This window comes from Camelus dromedarius, chromosome 10 (assembly GCF_036321535.1).
Source record: "Camelus dromedarius isolate mCamDro1 chromosome 10, mCamDro1.pat, whole genome shotgun sequence".
In the NCBI taxonomy this organism is placed as follows: Eukaryota; Metazoa; Chordata; class Mammalia; order Artiodactyla; family Camelidae; genus Camelus; species Camelus dromedarius.
In genome coordinates this window covers 41,770,977-41,787,477 of record NC_087445.1, presented here as the reverse complement: position 1 = coordinate 41,787,477, position 16,501 = coordinate 41,770,977, and the positions used below count along the sequence as shown (strand labels likewise).

The 16,501-nt window shown below is 32.1% G+C and overlaps 1 protein-coding gene across 5 annotated transcripts in view; it reads right to left on the bottom strand.

Moving 5' to 3' along the window:
• The window catches only part of VPS13A (vacuolar protein sorting 13 homolog A), a 197,336-nt gene that overhangs the window by 127,997 nt on the left and 52,838 nt on the right, over window positions 1-16,501 (bottom strand). For all 5 annotated transcript variants that reach the window (XR_010382701.1, XR_010382700.1, XM_010978070.3 and 2 more), the window contains exons 20-23: window positions 15,336-15,472; window positions 13,447-13,579; window positions 10,793-10,910; window positions 1,353-1,491 (exon numbers count right to left, since the gene is read on the bottom strand). Coding sequence is in view for 3 of the 5 variants with exons in the window: in XM_010978070.3 (XP_010976372.1) it covers window positions 1,353-1,491; window positions 10,793-10,910; window positions 13,447-13,579; window positions 15,336-15,472 (527 nt within the window). In the remaining 2 variants the exon portion in view is untranslated. The remainder of the gene's footprint in view (window positions 1-1,352; window positions 1,492-10,792; window positions 10,911-13,446; window positions 13,580-15,335; window positions 15,473-16,501) is intronic.

Here is a 16,501-nt window from a genome sequence, read left to right as displayed (position 1 = left end):
ACCTTGTGTCAGGCAGAGATTTCAGAGACCTGACATAAAAAGCTTCTTCCATAAGAGAAAATACTAATAAACTAGATTTCATCAAAATTTAAAACCTCTGCTCTTCAGAGAGACTGTTAAGATAATAAAAAGCTCAACAGACTATGCAAAATACTGCATAACAATATGAATAAAATATTGCAAAACAAACTGTTCAAGGTAGTTAGCACAACATGTCAGCAACTTACTCTCAAATGGTTTGAGGAAAAGTTATTTGCACTAGTTTTACAACTTTCTGTAAGTTTAAAATTGTTTCAAAAGAAAAAAAGTTAAACATGAAAAGAGAAATCAAAATTGAAAAAGAAAAGTATGTATGAATGAATATTTTCTTTTTTGAAACTGTGTTGGTAAGAGGCACAAAACCCAGAAATCATAAAGAAAAAATCTAATAATTTTGACTATGTAAAAAGTAAAAGCTTTGCCATGGCAAAAATAAATGTATCAGATAAAAAAACAAATTTGGGGAAAAAGTATTTGTATTAACAAATTATAATCTTCTTAATTGGAAAACCATAACCCAAAAGACCTAGATAGTATTTTCAAAAACAGAAATTTAAATAACCAATAAATTTAGGAAATAAGTCCTATCTTACAAAGATATGCAAACCAAAACCAGAAGATAAAATTTTTTCATTTAATAGAATCAATTTTAACATTTGTTGATACTCAAGACTAACAAGAACAGAGAAACAAACTAATTTACTGTTGGTAGGACTAAATAATTAGAACTCAATTTAGAAATGAAACTTGGCAAAATTCAAAAAAATATAAAATTCACTGTATGTTAGGAAAAGGATGGTACACTCATACAATACTGTATCACCATAAAAAAGAAAATGGTAGATCTATGTGCTAACAGGTAAATATCTCTAAGGTACATAACATATATGATAATAATGGTGAAAAGAATACAGATTCAAAACAATAAGCATAATGATCCCATTTATGTAAATTTTAAGAACATAAGAATATATATAAACACATACATACATGCACGCACACACAGACATGCATGTTTCTGTGTGTGTACTAGTATAAGTTACAAACATTTTCAGAAAACTCAAGAAGCAGTAGTTAACCACTGAAGAGAGACTGGAGGCTGGAGAAGTGAAGAAAGGTAGTAGACTTATCATTTCATACTTTACTATTTACACTTTTTACAATTTCATCATTTTCTCTTTTAAAGTGCAATTTTAAAAGTCTATTCAAAATGAATTAAATTGTTTCACCCAAAATTTCTGTGTTTTTTACAAATACTATTTGTGGAATTTCTTTTTTAATTCATGCTTTCATTAATTTTGAAAATACATTACCTGAAATGGCTTCACAGGGGCACTGACTTCAGTTGCAGGTGGGGGTTTTGGGATGCTTTCAATCAATTCCAAAATCCCCTGCAGTTTTTTATCTGAGATTCTTAAAGAAATCAGTGGTAAGTTCCCAAAAATCTTGAATCTGTTTCAAAAGGACAGAAATCATTATAAAAAGATAACTGTTCACCTTTAATTATCCAGAAATAATCAAAAGTGATTTTAAGTACTAAAAAATATCTACACTGTCCATGGGACAAATTATCCCACAATCTACACCGAAATTCCCATAATTTTACTTTACTGACTAGTCTCATTAGATGAACTAATGTCATTATTTTTCAAGATTTTTTTCTATTGTTATTATGTTTATTACCCCTCCATTATTTTGCCACTGCTAGCTGACAGTTACTATTTATCAAGTGTTTATTACAGATAAGCATTAAGGAAAGCACTTGATGTGTACTATCAGAAATAATTCTCACAACCTATGAGGCAGACGACTTATTTCTGCTCCCTACTTCTTGTAAATTTCCAAGTGTACATGTTTCCTATTGGGAAACTAAGGTTGGCAAGCAAAGATAACTTGTCCAAGAGAGTACATACTTAAAACCATGTTTAAAGATCAGATCTGACTGAAAAATCACATAATTATATTAATAGATGCATGTAACAAAATCTAACACCTATTCATGGTAAGAACTCTCAGTAAACTAAAGGAGAACTTCCAAACTTGGTAACAAGTATCTCTGAAAAATCTACAACTAACATCATACATAATAGTGAGAAACTCGAAGTATTTTCCCACCAAGATTAGGTGCAAAGCAAAGACGTCCCTCTCTTCACTCCTTTTCAACATCTCACTGGAAGTCCTTACCAGTGCAGTAAGGCAAGAAAATAAAATAAAAAGTATACAGATTGGTAAAGAAGAAATAAAACTCTTTGTTCACAGATGACACGATCATTTATGTAGATTATCTGAAAAAAAATTCCTGAAAATAATAAGCCAATACAGGAAGGTTGCAGGATATAAGGTTACTATAGAATAGTGAATCACTTTCCTATATACCAACAATGGACAAGTGTAATCTAAAATTAAAAATACAATACCATTATATTAGCACCCAAGAACATAATGCTTAGGTATAAATCCCCTTTTGGGGGCATTCATATTGTTATGAGTGTTCTTAGTTTTAGTTATAAGAAAACTGCTGCTTTGAACTTCCTTATACATATATTTGGGTATATTTTTAGCCACTGGATACATTTCTAGAAGTGGAATTGTTGAGTAAAATAAATATAACAAATCTAACAAAACAAATACAAGATCCATATGAGGAAAACTGCAAAACTCAGATGAACGAAATAAAAAAAAAGAACTAAGTAAATGAAGACATATTCCACATTCACAGACAGGAAGAGTCGATGTTGTCAAGATGCCAGATCTTCCTAAACTGATCCATAGATTCAATGCAATCCCAATCAAAATTCCAGCAAGTTACTTAATGGATATTGGCAAGATGTTTCTAAAGTTTATATTGAGAGGCAAAAGACTCAGAATAGCCAACATAATATTGAAGAAGAGCAAGGCTGGAGGATTGACACTTCCTGACTCAAGACTTACTATAAAGCTACAGTAAGCAAGATACTGTGCTACTGGAAAAAGAATAGACAAATAGATCAACGGAACAGAATAATGGAACACAATAGAGAGTGCAGGAATAGACCTCCATAAATATATAGTCTACTGAGTCTTTGACAAAGGAGCAAAGGCACAATAATGGAGCAAAGACATTCTCTTCAACAATGGTGCTAAAATAAATGAACATCCACAAGCAAAAAAACTGATTTAGACACAGGCCTTACACTCTTCACGAAAGCTAATTCAAAATGGATCATAGACCTAAATTTAAAATGCAACACTATAAAAGTCCAAAAAGAGAAAAAACACTTAGATGACTTTTTAAGATACTTTTTACATACCACACAAAAGCACAATTATTGGAAGAAATAATTGATAAGCTGGACTTCATTAAAATTAAAAACCTCTGCTCTACAAAAGACAATGTGTAAAAGAATTAGAAGACAAGCCAAAGAGTGGGAGAAAATATTTGCACTTATGAGATACTTCTCATAAAAGACTGTTATCCAAAAATGTGCAAAAATTCTTAAAATTCAATAAGACAATCTGATTGAAAAATGGGCCAAAGATCTTAATGGACACCTCATCAAAGAAGATATACAGATAACAAATAAGCAAAGGTAATTCAATTATATATTATCAGGGAAATACAAATCAAAACAAGAATAAGGAGTTACCACTGCACATCTACTTATAATAACCAAAATCAAGAATAGTGACACCACCAAATAATGGAAAGGAACTCAACATCACTGCTGATGGAAACTCAAGACTACAGCCACTTTGGAAGACAGTTTGGCTGTTTCTTATAAAATGAAACATACTCTTATCAGCTGTTGTGCTCCTTGATATTTACCCAAAGGAATGTAAAGTTATGTCCCCACAAAAACCTGCATATGGATATTTATAACTGCTCTATTCATAATTTTACATGAATAAAGTTTATCCATAAAAATTTTACATTCCAATTTTACAGCCAAAACTTGGAAGCAACTCAAATGTCCTGTAGTAGGTGGTGGAAAAACAAACTGTGTTATATCAGACAATGGAATATTCTTCAGTGCCAAAAAGAAATGTGCTATCAAGTCCTGAAATGACATGGAGGAAGCTTAAATGCATGCTACGAAGTGAAAGATACCAACCTAAAAAACCTATATACACTATAATTCAAACTCTATGACATTCTGGAAAAGGCAAAACTAGGGACACTGGACAAAGATCAGTGCTTGCTAGGGCTTGAGTTTGACAGGAGAGAGAGGAACAGAAGATTTTAGGGCAGTGTAAATACTCTATGATATTCACTACATGATACCATAATGACAGATACATGCCATGCATTTGTCCAAACCTATTTAATGTAAAACACCAAGGGTGAACCATAATGGGAACTGCAGACTTTGGGTAATTATGATGTGTCAATGTAGGTTTATCAATTCTAACAACTGTCCCACTCTGGTGGAGAATACTAATGGGGAAGGCTATGCATGGGTGGATACAGGAGGTATACAGGAAATCTCTGCAGCTTTCTATCAGTTCTTCTGTGACTGCTGCAAGATGAATAAAGTCTTTAAAAAGTAATAACAGTTTAAAATGAGACTGACATCAAAGAGACTAAGTTTTCATTCACCATTTTTATCCCTGCATTTTTAAGAAAACTTACTTTTTAAAATTCACACACTGACTGCTAAAAATATATCTGAACTCCTTGAGAAAATTATAAGCTTTATTTTACCTCCAATAGTCTAAATATCTGTAACTAATCTCATACATCCTAATTTAACAGGTACATATTATCGATCAGTCTCATTAATGTACCCAAACTTCTTTTCAATTACTTTAAATATGCCAGTTGAACAACCTGAAGATGACAGATGTCAAAAATGCTACCTACCAAGTAATAGAGGACTTCCTTTTATTTGTCTTAAATTTCTTAAGCTCAAAATGCAAAGGAAGTTGCCTGATACTTACTGAGGTCCAGAATTTCACATATATCATATTCACTTTATACTGCTTACAACTTACAAAATTGAAATCACATGCTTCTCAGATTTCATCTTTCTAAGTCATTACAGTTTCCACCTGTGATTATTTTAGGTGGAAATAATCTTCTCTGGTCCTAACTTGTAGACATTTAAGTATAATAAGAATATAAGTACAAATGGCTTTCCTGGTCTCTTTTCCCTTTTATTGGTTATGCTTGGCTGTAATGCACTGAAACAGTTTGGCAAATTATATCCATGGTTTAATCTAGCCGGTTTAATCCAGCCTGCTGCTTATTTTTGTAAATAGGTATTACCAGAATATAGCCATGCCCATTCACTGCACAGTGTTGATAGCTGCTTTCATGCTAAAACAGCATAGTTGGGTACTTGTGACAGGCAACTTCAAGGCTAAAATATCTACTGTCTGGCCCTTTACAGAAAAAGCTTGCTGACTATTACACTGGATTAATCTCTTAGACTCTTGCATTCCTTTATCTATCTATATATAGACATTTTAATCAGCTATTTTAATTCCTGTTACTCTATACATATTCCCTGCATTGTAGGATATAAATTCTCCCTAATCATATACTGATAGAGCAGCCTAAAGCAAAGTAAGTTAGCCATTTCTTTCCTCAGAGTATTACCACCTCCCTTTTTGTGGTACTCTAGGTACCCATCCTAGATTCCAGCATACCTATCAGGTCAAAACAAAAGTAAACTATGCTGAAAAAAAAAAACTTCATAATCACATGTTTACAATGGGAAATCACATACATCTTTGTCCTTCCTCATATACTGACAAACTTCACAAGAAGTATCAGACAACAGTAAATAGGCAGGAGGACATTTGGGAAGGAATCGAAAAATCTAAGCCTTGTAGCTAAAATCAACCTGTATCTAAAGTTGGATTATAAAAAACAGCAAAACGTGTAGAATGCCTTTCTTTCCTTCTTTCTTAAACTAAATTCCTGGCACCCCTCTGTCTTAAGAATCTCAGAATCCCAGTTTGATTTCCTCAAATAAAGAAGTCTAAAAGAACGATATTGAGCAAACTGTACAATGTCTGCTAGTGAACTGGGTCACTATAATCTAAAAGGCCAAAAAGAAGCATGTAGGTTTCTCTTAGGTCTCTTGTTTTCACTTTGAAAAAACAGTTTAGTAGTATGAACCGGGTCCATACCACAGCACACAGAAGAAAGGCCAGGCTATCACTGCTTCCCCCTATCCTTATTCCTATACTTCAGGCACAAAATCTACAGCACTACCATGTGAGCGTTGTCTTGTTCCCTCTCTAGTAACCATTCCCCTTAGAGTCTTTGGTAGTTGTTAGAAATGTCTTTCTTTAAATTTTAAAATAGATTTGTGACTGAGGTTTGAAAGTCTGTAAGGCAGAGAAAAATTACTGGTGTAAAAGGAAGCTGAAAGGGCTGGCTATAGTCTATTTAGAACTAAATCAGCAAAACAGTCCAGTCTAATTTAACAAACCTCTATATTTATGATCCTAGGCTCAAAGTGTCAGTCAGTTAACAAAATATAAAGATCTTAGTAAAAGCAAATATATGATAAATATAAAATCAAGTATTATTATGATTTTCAACTAACTCCACTTTTTATTTGCTACAGGATTTAAAAGACAAATGCATCAATATAATTATAAATCTGTCAATGGCTACACAACATATAATAATGATATAATTAGTGACATCAGTAACAAAATGGAGGGGGTGAAGCAGTAAGCAGTAGTTTTTGTATGCAATTAAAGTTAAGTTGGTGTCAATTTTAAAAAGATTGTCAACTTTACAATGTCATAGGTTATCTCCAAGATTAACTAATAGGAAAACATCTACAGAACAAGCATATGTGGAAAAGAGAAGGGCATCAAAACATGTCACAACAAAAAAATCAATTAAATACAAGTGAAGGTAAGTAAGGGAGGAAAAAAGGGACGAAAAAGCTATAAGACATATATACAGAAAAGTAAGTAACAAAATGACAAAAGTAAATCATTCCCTATCAATATTTATTTTAAATGTAAATGGTTTAAACTTCACAAAGATATAAACTGATAGAATGGATTTAAAAAATGACCAAACTTATGCTGTCTGCAAGAGATTCACTTTAGATCTAAAGACGCAAGCAATTCAGAAAACAGGAATGGCTACAGTAGTGTCAGTCAAAACAGACTAAGTCAAAGCCTGTTACAAGAGACAAGAGATTATATAATGATAAAAGATCACTTCATCAAGAAGATTTAACATATATGCACTAAACATGAACGATCAAAAATATAAGAAACATTGACAAAGTTGAGGGAAGAAATAGTTCTACAATAACATGAGACTTCAATACCCCACTTTCAATAACTGACAGAACCACCAGGGAAAAGATCAATAAGGAAACTGAGGACTAGAACAACACTATCAACAAACTGGACCAGAGACATAAACAGAACTCTCCCATCAACAGCAGAATACACACTTTTCTTACATGCACATAGAATATTCTCCAGGACACACCATATTTTAGGCCACATAACAAGAGTCAAAACTTTTTTAAAGATTTAAACCATACAAAGCATCTTTTCAAATCAAAATGGAATGAAACTAGAAATCAACAGCAGAATGAAATATGCAAAATTACAAATACTTAGAGATTAACACATTCACTATTAAACGAGTCAAAGAAGAAATCACAAGGGAAATAAGAAAATCTTGAAACAAGTGATAATGAAAACACATACCAAAATTTACAGGATACAGCAAAAGCGATGTTAAGGGAAATTTATAGCTATAAACACCTACACTGAAAAAGAAAGATCCCAAATCAACAACCTAACTTTACACCTTAAAGAACTAAAAAAAGGTACAAACTGAACCAAAAGTTAGCAGATGTAAGGAAATGAAGATTAGAGCAGAGAAAGAAAATAGATAATTGAAAAACAAAACAAAAAAAAACAACAAAAGAGTTGGTTCTTCAAAAAGAGGAACAAAATTAAAGAAACTTTAGCTGGACTGAGATAGAAAAAATTCGAGTAAAATCAGAAATAATAGCCAAGACATCACTACCAATTCTACCAAAATAAGGATTTTTATGCCAACAAATTGGATAACCTAGATAAAGTGGGCAAATTCTTAGAATCACAAACCTATCAACACTGTGTTTTGAAGAAACAGAAAAAAAAAACAGACCTATAACTAGTGTGGAAAGTGAATCAATAATCAAAAATCTCTCAACAAATAAAAGCCCATGATCAGATGGCTTCACTAGTGAATTCTACCAAACATTTAAAGAAGAATTAACACAAAATTTTCTCAAACTCTTCTAAAATACTGAAAAGAAAGGAACACTTTCTAGCTCATTTTTAGGACATTACTCTGATACCAAAACCAAAACAAAAAAATACTACAAGAAAACTACAGATCAATATGAACACTGATCCAAAAATCCTCAATAAAATACTAGCAAAGAAAATTCAACAGCACATTAAAAAGATTATACATCATGACCCAGGAGGATTTATCCCTGAAATGGAAGAATGGCTGAACATATGAAAGCAGATCAATGTAATGCATCACATTAACTATATGAAGAGAAAAAAATAACACATGATCATCTCAATTGATGAAAAGCATTTAGAAAATTCAACACGTATCTGTAATAAAAACACTCAAAAATTAGAAACAGAAGGAAACAACCTCAAAATAATAAAGGTCATATATGAAGAAACCACAGCATACTCAATGCAAAAGACTGAAAGCTTTTCCTGTATCATCAGAATAAAGGGTGCCCACTTAAATTACTTCTGTTCAACATAATATTGGGAATTCCAGACACAGCGATTAGACAAAAAAAAGAAATAAAAGGCATCCAAATTGGAAAGGATGAAGTAAAACTGCCTATGTTCTAAGATTAAGTGATCTTATACGTAGAAAATCTTAACAATTCCACACACAAAATGCAAGAACTAATATACAAATTCATCAAAGTTGCAGGATACAAAAATCAACTTGGAAAAACCAATTAAGTTTCTATAAACTAACAAAGAACAATCAAAGAAGGAAATTAAGAAAATAAATCCATTTATAATAGCATCAAAAAGAATAAACTTAACCAAAAGTAAAAGACATATACTGAAAACTAAAAAATGCTGCTGAAATAAATTAAAGGCAGATAAATGAAAAGACACCTTGTGTTCATGGATTGGAAGACTATGTTGTCACTACTGAAAACATTTGCAGACTCAATGGAATCCATATCAAAATCTCAATAGCATCTTTCATAAAAATAGAAATATTCATCTTAAAATTCATACAGAATCTCGAAGGACTCCAAATCACCAAAACAATGTAGAAGTTGGATGCCTCACACTTCCTGATTTCAAAACTTACTATGAAACAGTATGGTACTGGCATAAAGACAGACACAGACCAAGAAAATGGAACAGAAAGCCCACAAATAAACCCTCACGTATATGGCCAATGATTTTTTGACAAGCGTGTCAAGACTAGTCAAAGACTGGGAAAGGACAGTCTTTTTCAATGAATAATGCTCAAAAAACTAAATATCCACATGCAAAAGAATAAAGCTAGATCCTTACCTTACACCATATCCAAAAACTAACTCAAAGTGGTTCCTAATAGCTAAAAGTATAAAATTCTTTGGAAAAATGTACAGAAAAAGATTCATGACACTGGATTTGGTAATAATTTCTTAGATATGACAACAAAAGCACAGGCAACAAAGATAAATTAGAGTTAATCACAATTTAAAACTGTTGTGCATCAAAGGACACTATCAAGAGTGATGAATAAAGCAATCTACAACATAAGAGCAAATATTTGTAAATCATTGTATCTGATAAGCAGTTAATATCTAGAAAAATATTAACAACACAACAAATCTCCCACAACTTAAAAAAAAAAACACAACCTCTTTAAAAGATGTGCAAAGGACCTAAACAGACATTTCTCCAAAGAAATATATAAACTGCCAGTAAGTACATGAAAATGTGCTCAACATCACTAATCATGAGGGAAATGCAATTCTAAGCTAGAATTAAATACTATTCCACACCTGTTAGGATGGCTATTACTTAAAAAAAAGAAGAAAATAACAAGTGTTGGTGAACGGGTAGAGAAATTGGAACACTTGCGCATTGCTGATGGGAATATAAAATGATGCAACTGCTATAGAAAACAGTAGGGCACTTACTCAAAAAAAACAAAAATAGAATAATCCAGCAATTCCATTTCTGGATATATACCCCTAAAAATTTAAAGCAAGGACTCAAACAGGTATCTGTACACCAACATTCACAGCAGCATTATTACGACAGCCAAACGTCCAACAACACATGAATGGATAAACAATATATGATTTATACATAAAATGGAATTGAGTCTTAAAAATAAATGAAATTCTGATGTACACTATAACATAGGTCAACATGAAGACATTATGCTAAGTAAAATAAGCCAGTCGTAAAAACACAATGTATGATTCTACTTACAAGAGTTACCAAGAATAGTCAAATTCCTAGAGACATAACACAGAATGATGACTGCCATGGGCTTGGGGGAGGAGAGATTGTGAGTATTATTGTCTAAAGGATAGAGTTTCAGTTTGTGAAGATGATAAAGTTCTGGAGATAGATGGTGGTGATGGTCACACAAAAATGTGAACGTACTTAATGCCACTGAATTATACACTTAAAAATGATAAATTTTATGTTACGTATATTTTACTATGAGAAATCTGAAACATGGCATTTTTTAGCTGCAGAACTACTGGGAAAATCACACAAAACAGACAGTACATACCTGGGCATCCTTATATCCATGAAAACCATGGCCTTAGAGAGTTCCACATTGAAGTGCATAGGTACCAAAATATGTTGTGCAGATACATTGAGTTTTCGTGCTTCTTTCCAATTATCACCTAATTACAGATATAGTACATGTTTAACACATGTATAATTTGAAAAACACACTAAACCTAAAATTACCATTAATACTTCATAGTCATACAGTGATAAGAGGAAATTTTCCTACATCTAAATAATCTTAATGCCACATTCCCAGGTACACATAATCAGCAGGTAAATTCTTTTCCCTTTCATCATTTTTCTTCTGTGGCTGCAAGACTGTTTTAATAGGAAAAAATGCTTATTAAAATGTTAACAACAACATAGTTTTAATCAAATCTACCATTCATCCTTGACAGTCACTATGCCAACCAGATACGTTACTCAAAAAACAACGTGGCTACAAGACAATAATGTAAAGGGTAGGGAAAGTGCAGTTCTTCAGTATTAAATATGAAAAGCTATCATTTATTCAAGATTTATAACTGGCACTATCCTAGGCAATGTTTAAATTTTCATTTAATTCTCACAATGATGTATTATCAACCCATTTGAGAAAAATGACAATGAAAGGAATTTATAACTTGCTTATGGTCAAAAAGCTAGTGAATAATAAAGCTGGAATTGGCATCCAGGTCTGCTAACATGTGACCCTCTGGCAACATTCACTGCAGTGTTACAAGCCTAGATGTTTAGTAAAGAAATGGCTAAATAACTGACAGCATAGCCTTAGAACGTTAGGTAGCCAATAAAAATCATGAATTTAAGTGCCCAAAATATTACTGGTAAATAAAAGGAAAGTCAGTATATGAAACTATATAAACCACGTTAAAAACGCATTCACAAATACTCCCACTCGTAACCACTGCACAAGCACACCCCATATGTTCATAGGTACGTGCACTGAAAAAAACACCAAAAGGATATGCACTGAAATATCAACAAGCTCATGTGTGAGCAGTAAGATAAAGGATGATGTTTTTGTTTTCCTGTATTATCCAGATTTTCTAAACAGTATGTCTATATCAGAGAGAAATAACTTAAAAAATTTATAACAAGACGAATGGGATCTGTATAATACAAAGCAGTTTCATATAAATCACCCCCATTTGAACCTAATATACCTACCTTTAGTCAATTAAAGCCTCAGTCAAGTAAAACTAACCCAGTGAAAGATTAGACTCTTGGAGATAGGTAGTAAATGGACTTCATTACAATTTTTGAAATTCCAACAGTATTGCAATAAATAAAATACCTCCTTCACTTCTCAAGTTAGATATAAAGATAAGATATTTAGAAGCATGTTTCATTTATCAAGAAGAGTCTGACAATTACATAAAGTAACCCCAATGTCAAAAAAAACCTGACCCCCCAAAAGATTTAATTATTTAAGAATAGTTAATGCTTATCAAAAATAACTCCAAGGAATTCCAATAATATTCAGATAATAATTATGAAATACTTCAAAAAATCTTTAAAAAGCATCTCAATATCTTAAGTATTAAATACGGCTCATGGACTTTTGAAAACTAATGACCAAAATGTGTCACATACCAAAATACAGTAATGTATTCCTTGAAAATTAATTTATGGATTTTCTATAAATAATTTGCATTTATCACCCACTATACTTCTAGGATCATTCTATAACTGAAATATGATAAAAACAGAAACCAAGTTCACTACTCTGAAGCAAATACAATTAAAAAAATCAAATGTTTCAGTCCTATATAAACTAACATTTTTAATAACCATTACTTTAGGATCTCACTGCTTCTCCTTTTATTAGTTAGCTCAGATAATTAAAATTTGATCGTATACATACATACAGATCTCTAAAACAGCCACCCATCCAATTCGTTGAATTATCTCAATGCTCACTAACACTCTAGGGATTCAGAAGCAGTATGACAAGATGGAAAGAGGGCTCAATTGGTCTGGGCCCTTTATGTACTTTAGTGGCTCCTGACAAGAAATTGCTGGCTCTGGTCACTTCATTTGAAAAACTAGATCCAGATTAGAGACTCCTGTTTACACACCAAAGTGAATAAGGTAAAAGTGTGTCTAAGATAGTAACCTTCTTTAATCTTTGTGTGGCTGTTTGTGGCCAGGGCTATCAGAGTCCCCTCAGCTGGTTACCTCTGGCCTTGAGCAGCCTCTTCTGGTCATCCCACTGTGTAATACAAGTATCACTTTAAATATGCACCAGTGTTTTCCAGCCTGTCCAAATGTTGGAAGAAACTGGTCTAGATGAGGATTTTTCAATTTCAGCATTACTGATATCTGGGCCAAATTAGTCTATTGTCTGGTGCTTTTCCCCTACATTGTACAATGTTTAGTAGCATCCCTGACCTCCACTCACTAGATGCTAACAGTGCCCCAACTCCCCACCTGTGACAACCAAAAATGTCTCCAGAAATTGACAACATCTCGAGGGGTAAAAATCATTCCTAGATGAAATATTGCTCCTAGGCAGTATCTACTATCACTTCTAATTCAAAAATATAAAAGTTCTCACATATTTTGGATGAAGGTCTTCAGAGAAACTGTCTAAAAACCTAATTAATCACTTCAGAAAAAGAATCGACAAATAACACATTGTATACTTACCAACTCTGCTGTAAAGCAGCTGTATGCTTGTAAGCTGAATTTCAAAGGAATCATAAGCTCTATCCATTATCTCTTCAAGTTTGGGGCCACCTTGTTTTAAATCTGGTAATTCTGAACGAATTTTACTTGTCACCTTGAAGTTAATTTTAATAATTTAGACTATGCAAAATACTTCAAAATGAAAATATAAAGTTTTTATCTTTCAAACTACAATAGAAAAATTTAACAGAAGATAAATTCACTAGCTGACATATAAGATTATTAGAAATATCTTTATATCATCATGATATATATATAGTGAGAAGGCCAGGGATAAAGTAAATTTTTATATATTAAGTTGTATTTCTCAATTGTTTATATTAAAGAAGGGGAACCAAGTCAGTCCTGATGAATAATACATCTAAAATTTTTTTTAAATCTTAGAAGCCTTTTTATTAAAGACAAAATTAAGAGACAAATATAGCTTATAAAATCTTTCTATGGCATGATGACAGATACTTAGATAACTATAACAATAAGCAAGAGTCCAGGATTAAATATTAAGATAGCTGAATGTTAGCCCCAACTCTGCTATTTATGTGACCCCAAGCAAGTTATATTGGTACCACCCCTTTCCTGGTGTACTATACATACTACTTTTTTCACTTAAGTATCTTGGAGATCACTTCACAGCAGTATATTCATTCATCTTATTCATTCATATATATATGTGTGTGTGTGTGTATTTGTTTAATTTTAACATTTTCCCCCTCTATTTTACATAGCTCTTATGAAGCAGACAATCAAAACTGATTATCTGTTTGAAAGGCAATAAATTTTAGAGAAAAGGTTAAGCAAATTGCCTAAGGTCACAAAACTAGATAGATAGATACCCTTACTCCTGACCACTCTACCTTTCCACTGGCTCTTTCTACTATACCACACTGCCAATGAACCAATTCCAAAACAAAATTCAAATATGAATAATATCTGTATTAAATTTTTATTATAAATGTAAATCTAGCAGTCTCTACATATTTACCAACTGAAGAGTTCAAAAAAAAAGAATAAAGGAGAATCTCAATATCAAGAAAAGGCACATATTTTTTAGGTAGCCATAAAGAGCATCCCAATATTATTCATCCTTCTTGGATCTTTAAATTGTTAGAGCTATTCCTCTACTTTTATTGATCTAGAGCAGTGCTGTCCAACGGAGCTTTTTATGATGATGGAATTGTTCTCCATCTGTTCTAATACAGTAGCCATTAGCCATTTGTGACTATTAAACACTTGAATGTGGCTGATGTAACTAAGGAAATGAATTTTTAAAAATTTTAATTTAAACAAATACATATGGCCAATAGATACCATATTCAACAGCACAGATCAAGAACGGAAAAAAAGTATTCTCTACTCAGAACTGAAGGGGGAAAGTGTACACAATTGGATGGGAAGACAAATGCAAGAAGATCATTTCTCAATTTTAGGATTATTTAACAGAAATACTAAAGTGACAATATCTAAAGTGTATATATATATATATACACACAAAAAAAACTTCAGAAGGATGAAAATATATTTCATTACTTCCAAAACCACCTCCCACTTTACACATTTTAATTGATCAAGTAATAAATTGAAATTGAAAAGGGCTCAAATTCTAAAAATATAATTCTTAGGCTCACCCCTGACCTTCAGTGTTCAGTTGGTCACTTTCCTATTAGAAATATAGGAAAATTACCTAATTAAATGAAACTGCACTTTACTCACCAAAAAGGAAGAGTTCTCAAATCCTAGTCTACTACTAAGCTAAAAATTAATGCACTAAATCAAATTGTCTAGGAAACAAAATACATCTTAAAGAAACAATAGATGTGCTATATTATAAAGTAATTATTAGTAGTATATACCTTTAGATGACCAAGATCCAAAATAAGTAGACTGGATGTAGGGCTAAAAACTCCATCTTGTGGGAGTATAATATATGAAGCCTTCAAATTAATTTTGAGATCAAGAACTTTCTGTGTTTCGATAATGTATAACAGACCTGCAGAAAATTTAAATCTTTACAATGAACAGTCTTCACAAATTACTCAATAAATAGAAAATCATTCACCATATGATTTGGTAGTACAATCTTAAAGTAATATGAAATTAGTATTAATTTTAAAATAATATTGAGCAAAATATTTTCAATATAAAGTGAAAATATTTGTTAGTCAATGTGTACACTCCAAATTAAATATAACTGAGTACATAATTGGAATACTTTGTCAAAAAGAAGTTTTTGACCCATAAACTCAAGCTGGGTGAAACTGGGGAGATACATTTCTAAAAAAATTAAGTTCCATGAAATATTTATTCATAACTGTTATATTAGATTGTATGTAATTCTTTCCAAAATGTGAACTTGATACATCTTAATCTACCATACTGAACAATGATATTTCATCTTTATATTACATGAGAATGAAAAATCCTGGATTATTAAATCATCTTCAATAAAACCATATGTAAACCAAAAAAAGGCAACTAGAACTTTCTATGGAAATGGATGAGTCTACTCAGATGAATTTTAACTAAGATAAAGCCTTGAACTTAGTATATTAATTTTTAAATCCTGGTAACATGAATGAGTAGGTAGCCAAACCTACTCTTCCACTAAAAGCAACAAAAATTTCTGGATGTAAAACCAAAACAAATCGCAACAAAGAAATCCACTAAAAACACTAAGAGGAGGCAAAAGAATAAGGATCTATCAAGCCAAAAACCAAACTGAAAGTTACCTAATAGATTTAAATGGGAGCCAGAAAAATTTGAACCTGAGATCATTTTCTGCACTTGATAAGCTTGAGAACTCCTTTCCACAGTCTCAGAGAACATAGGGAACAGATGACAAAGAAGAGGAATCTAGCAAGAGTTCTTGTAAATCTGAGTATGTATATTTTTAGGTCCCAAAGTAAAGGTAATCTAGAAGTTAAATCTCCCTCTCCCTAAAACCTACCCACAGGGGAATGCAAAGAGTATCTCTGAGAAAAACTGGGAGAAGAGGGTAGTAACCCTGTGAATTATAACC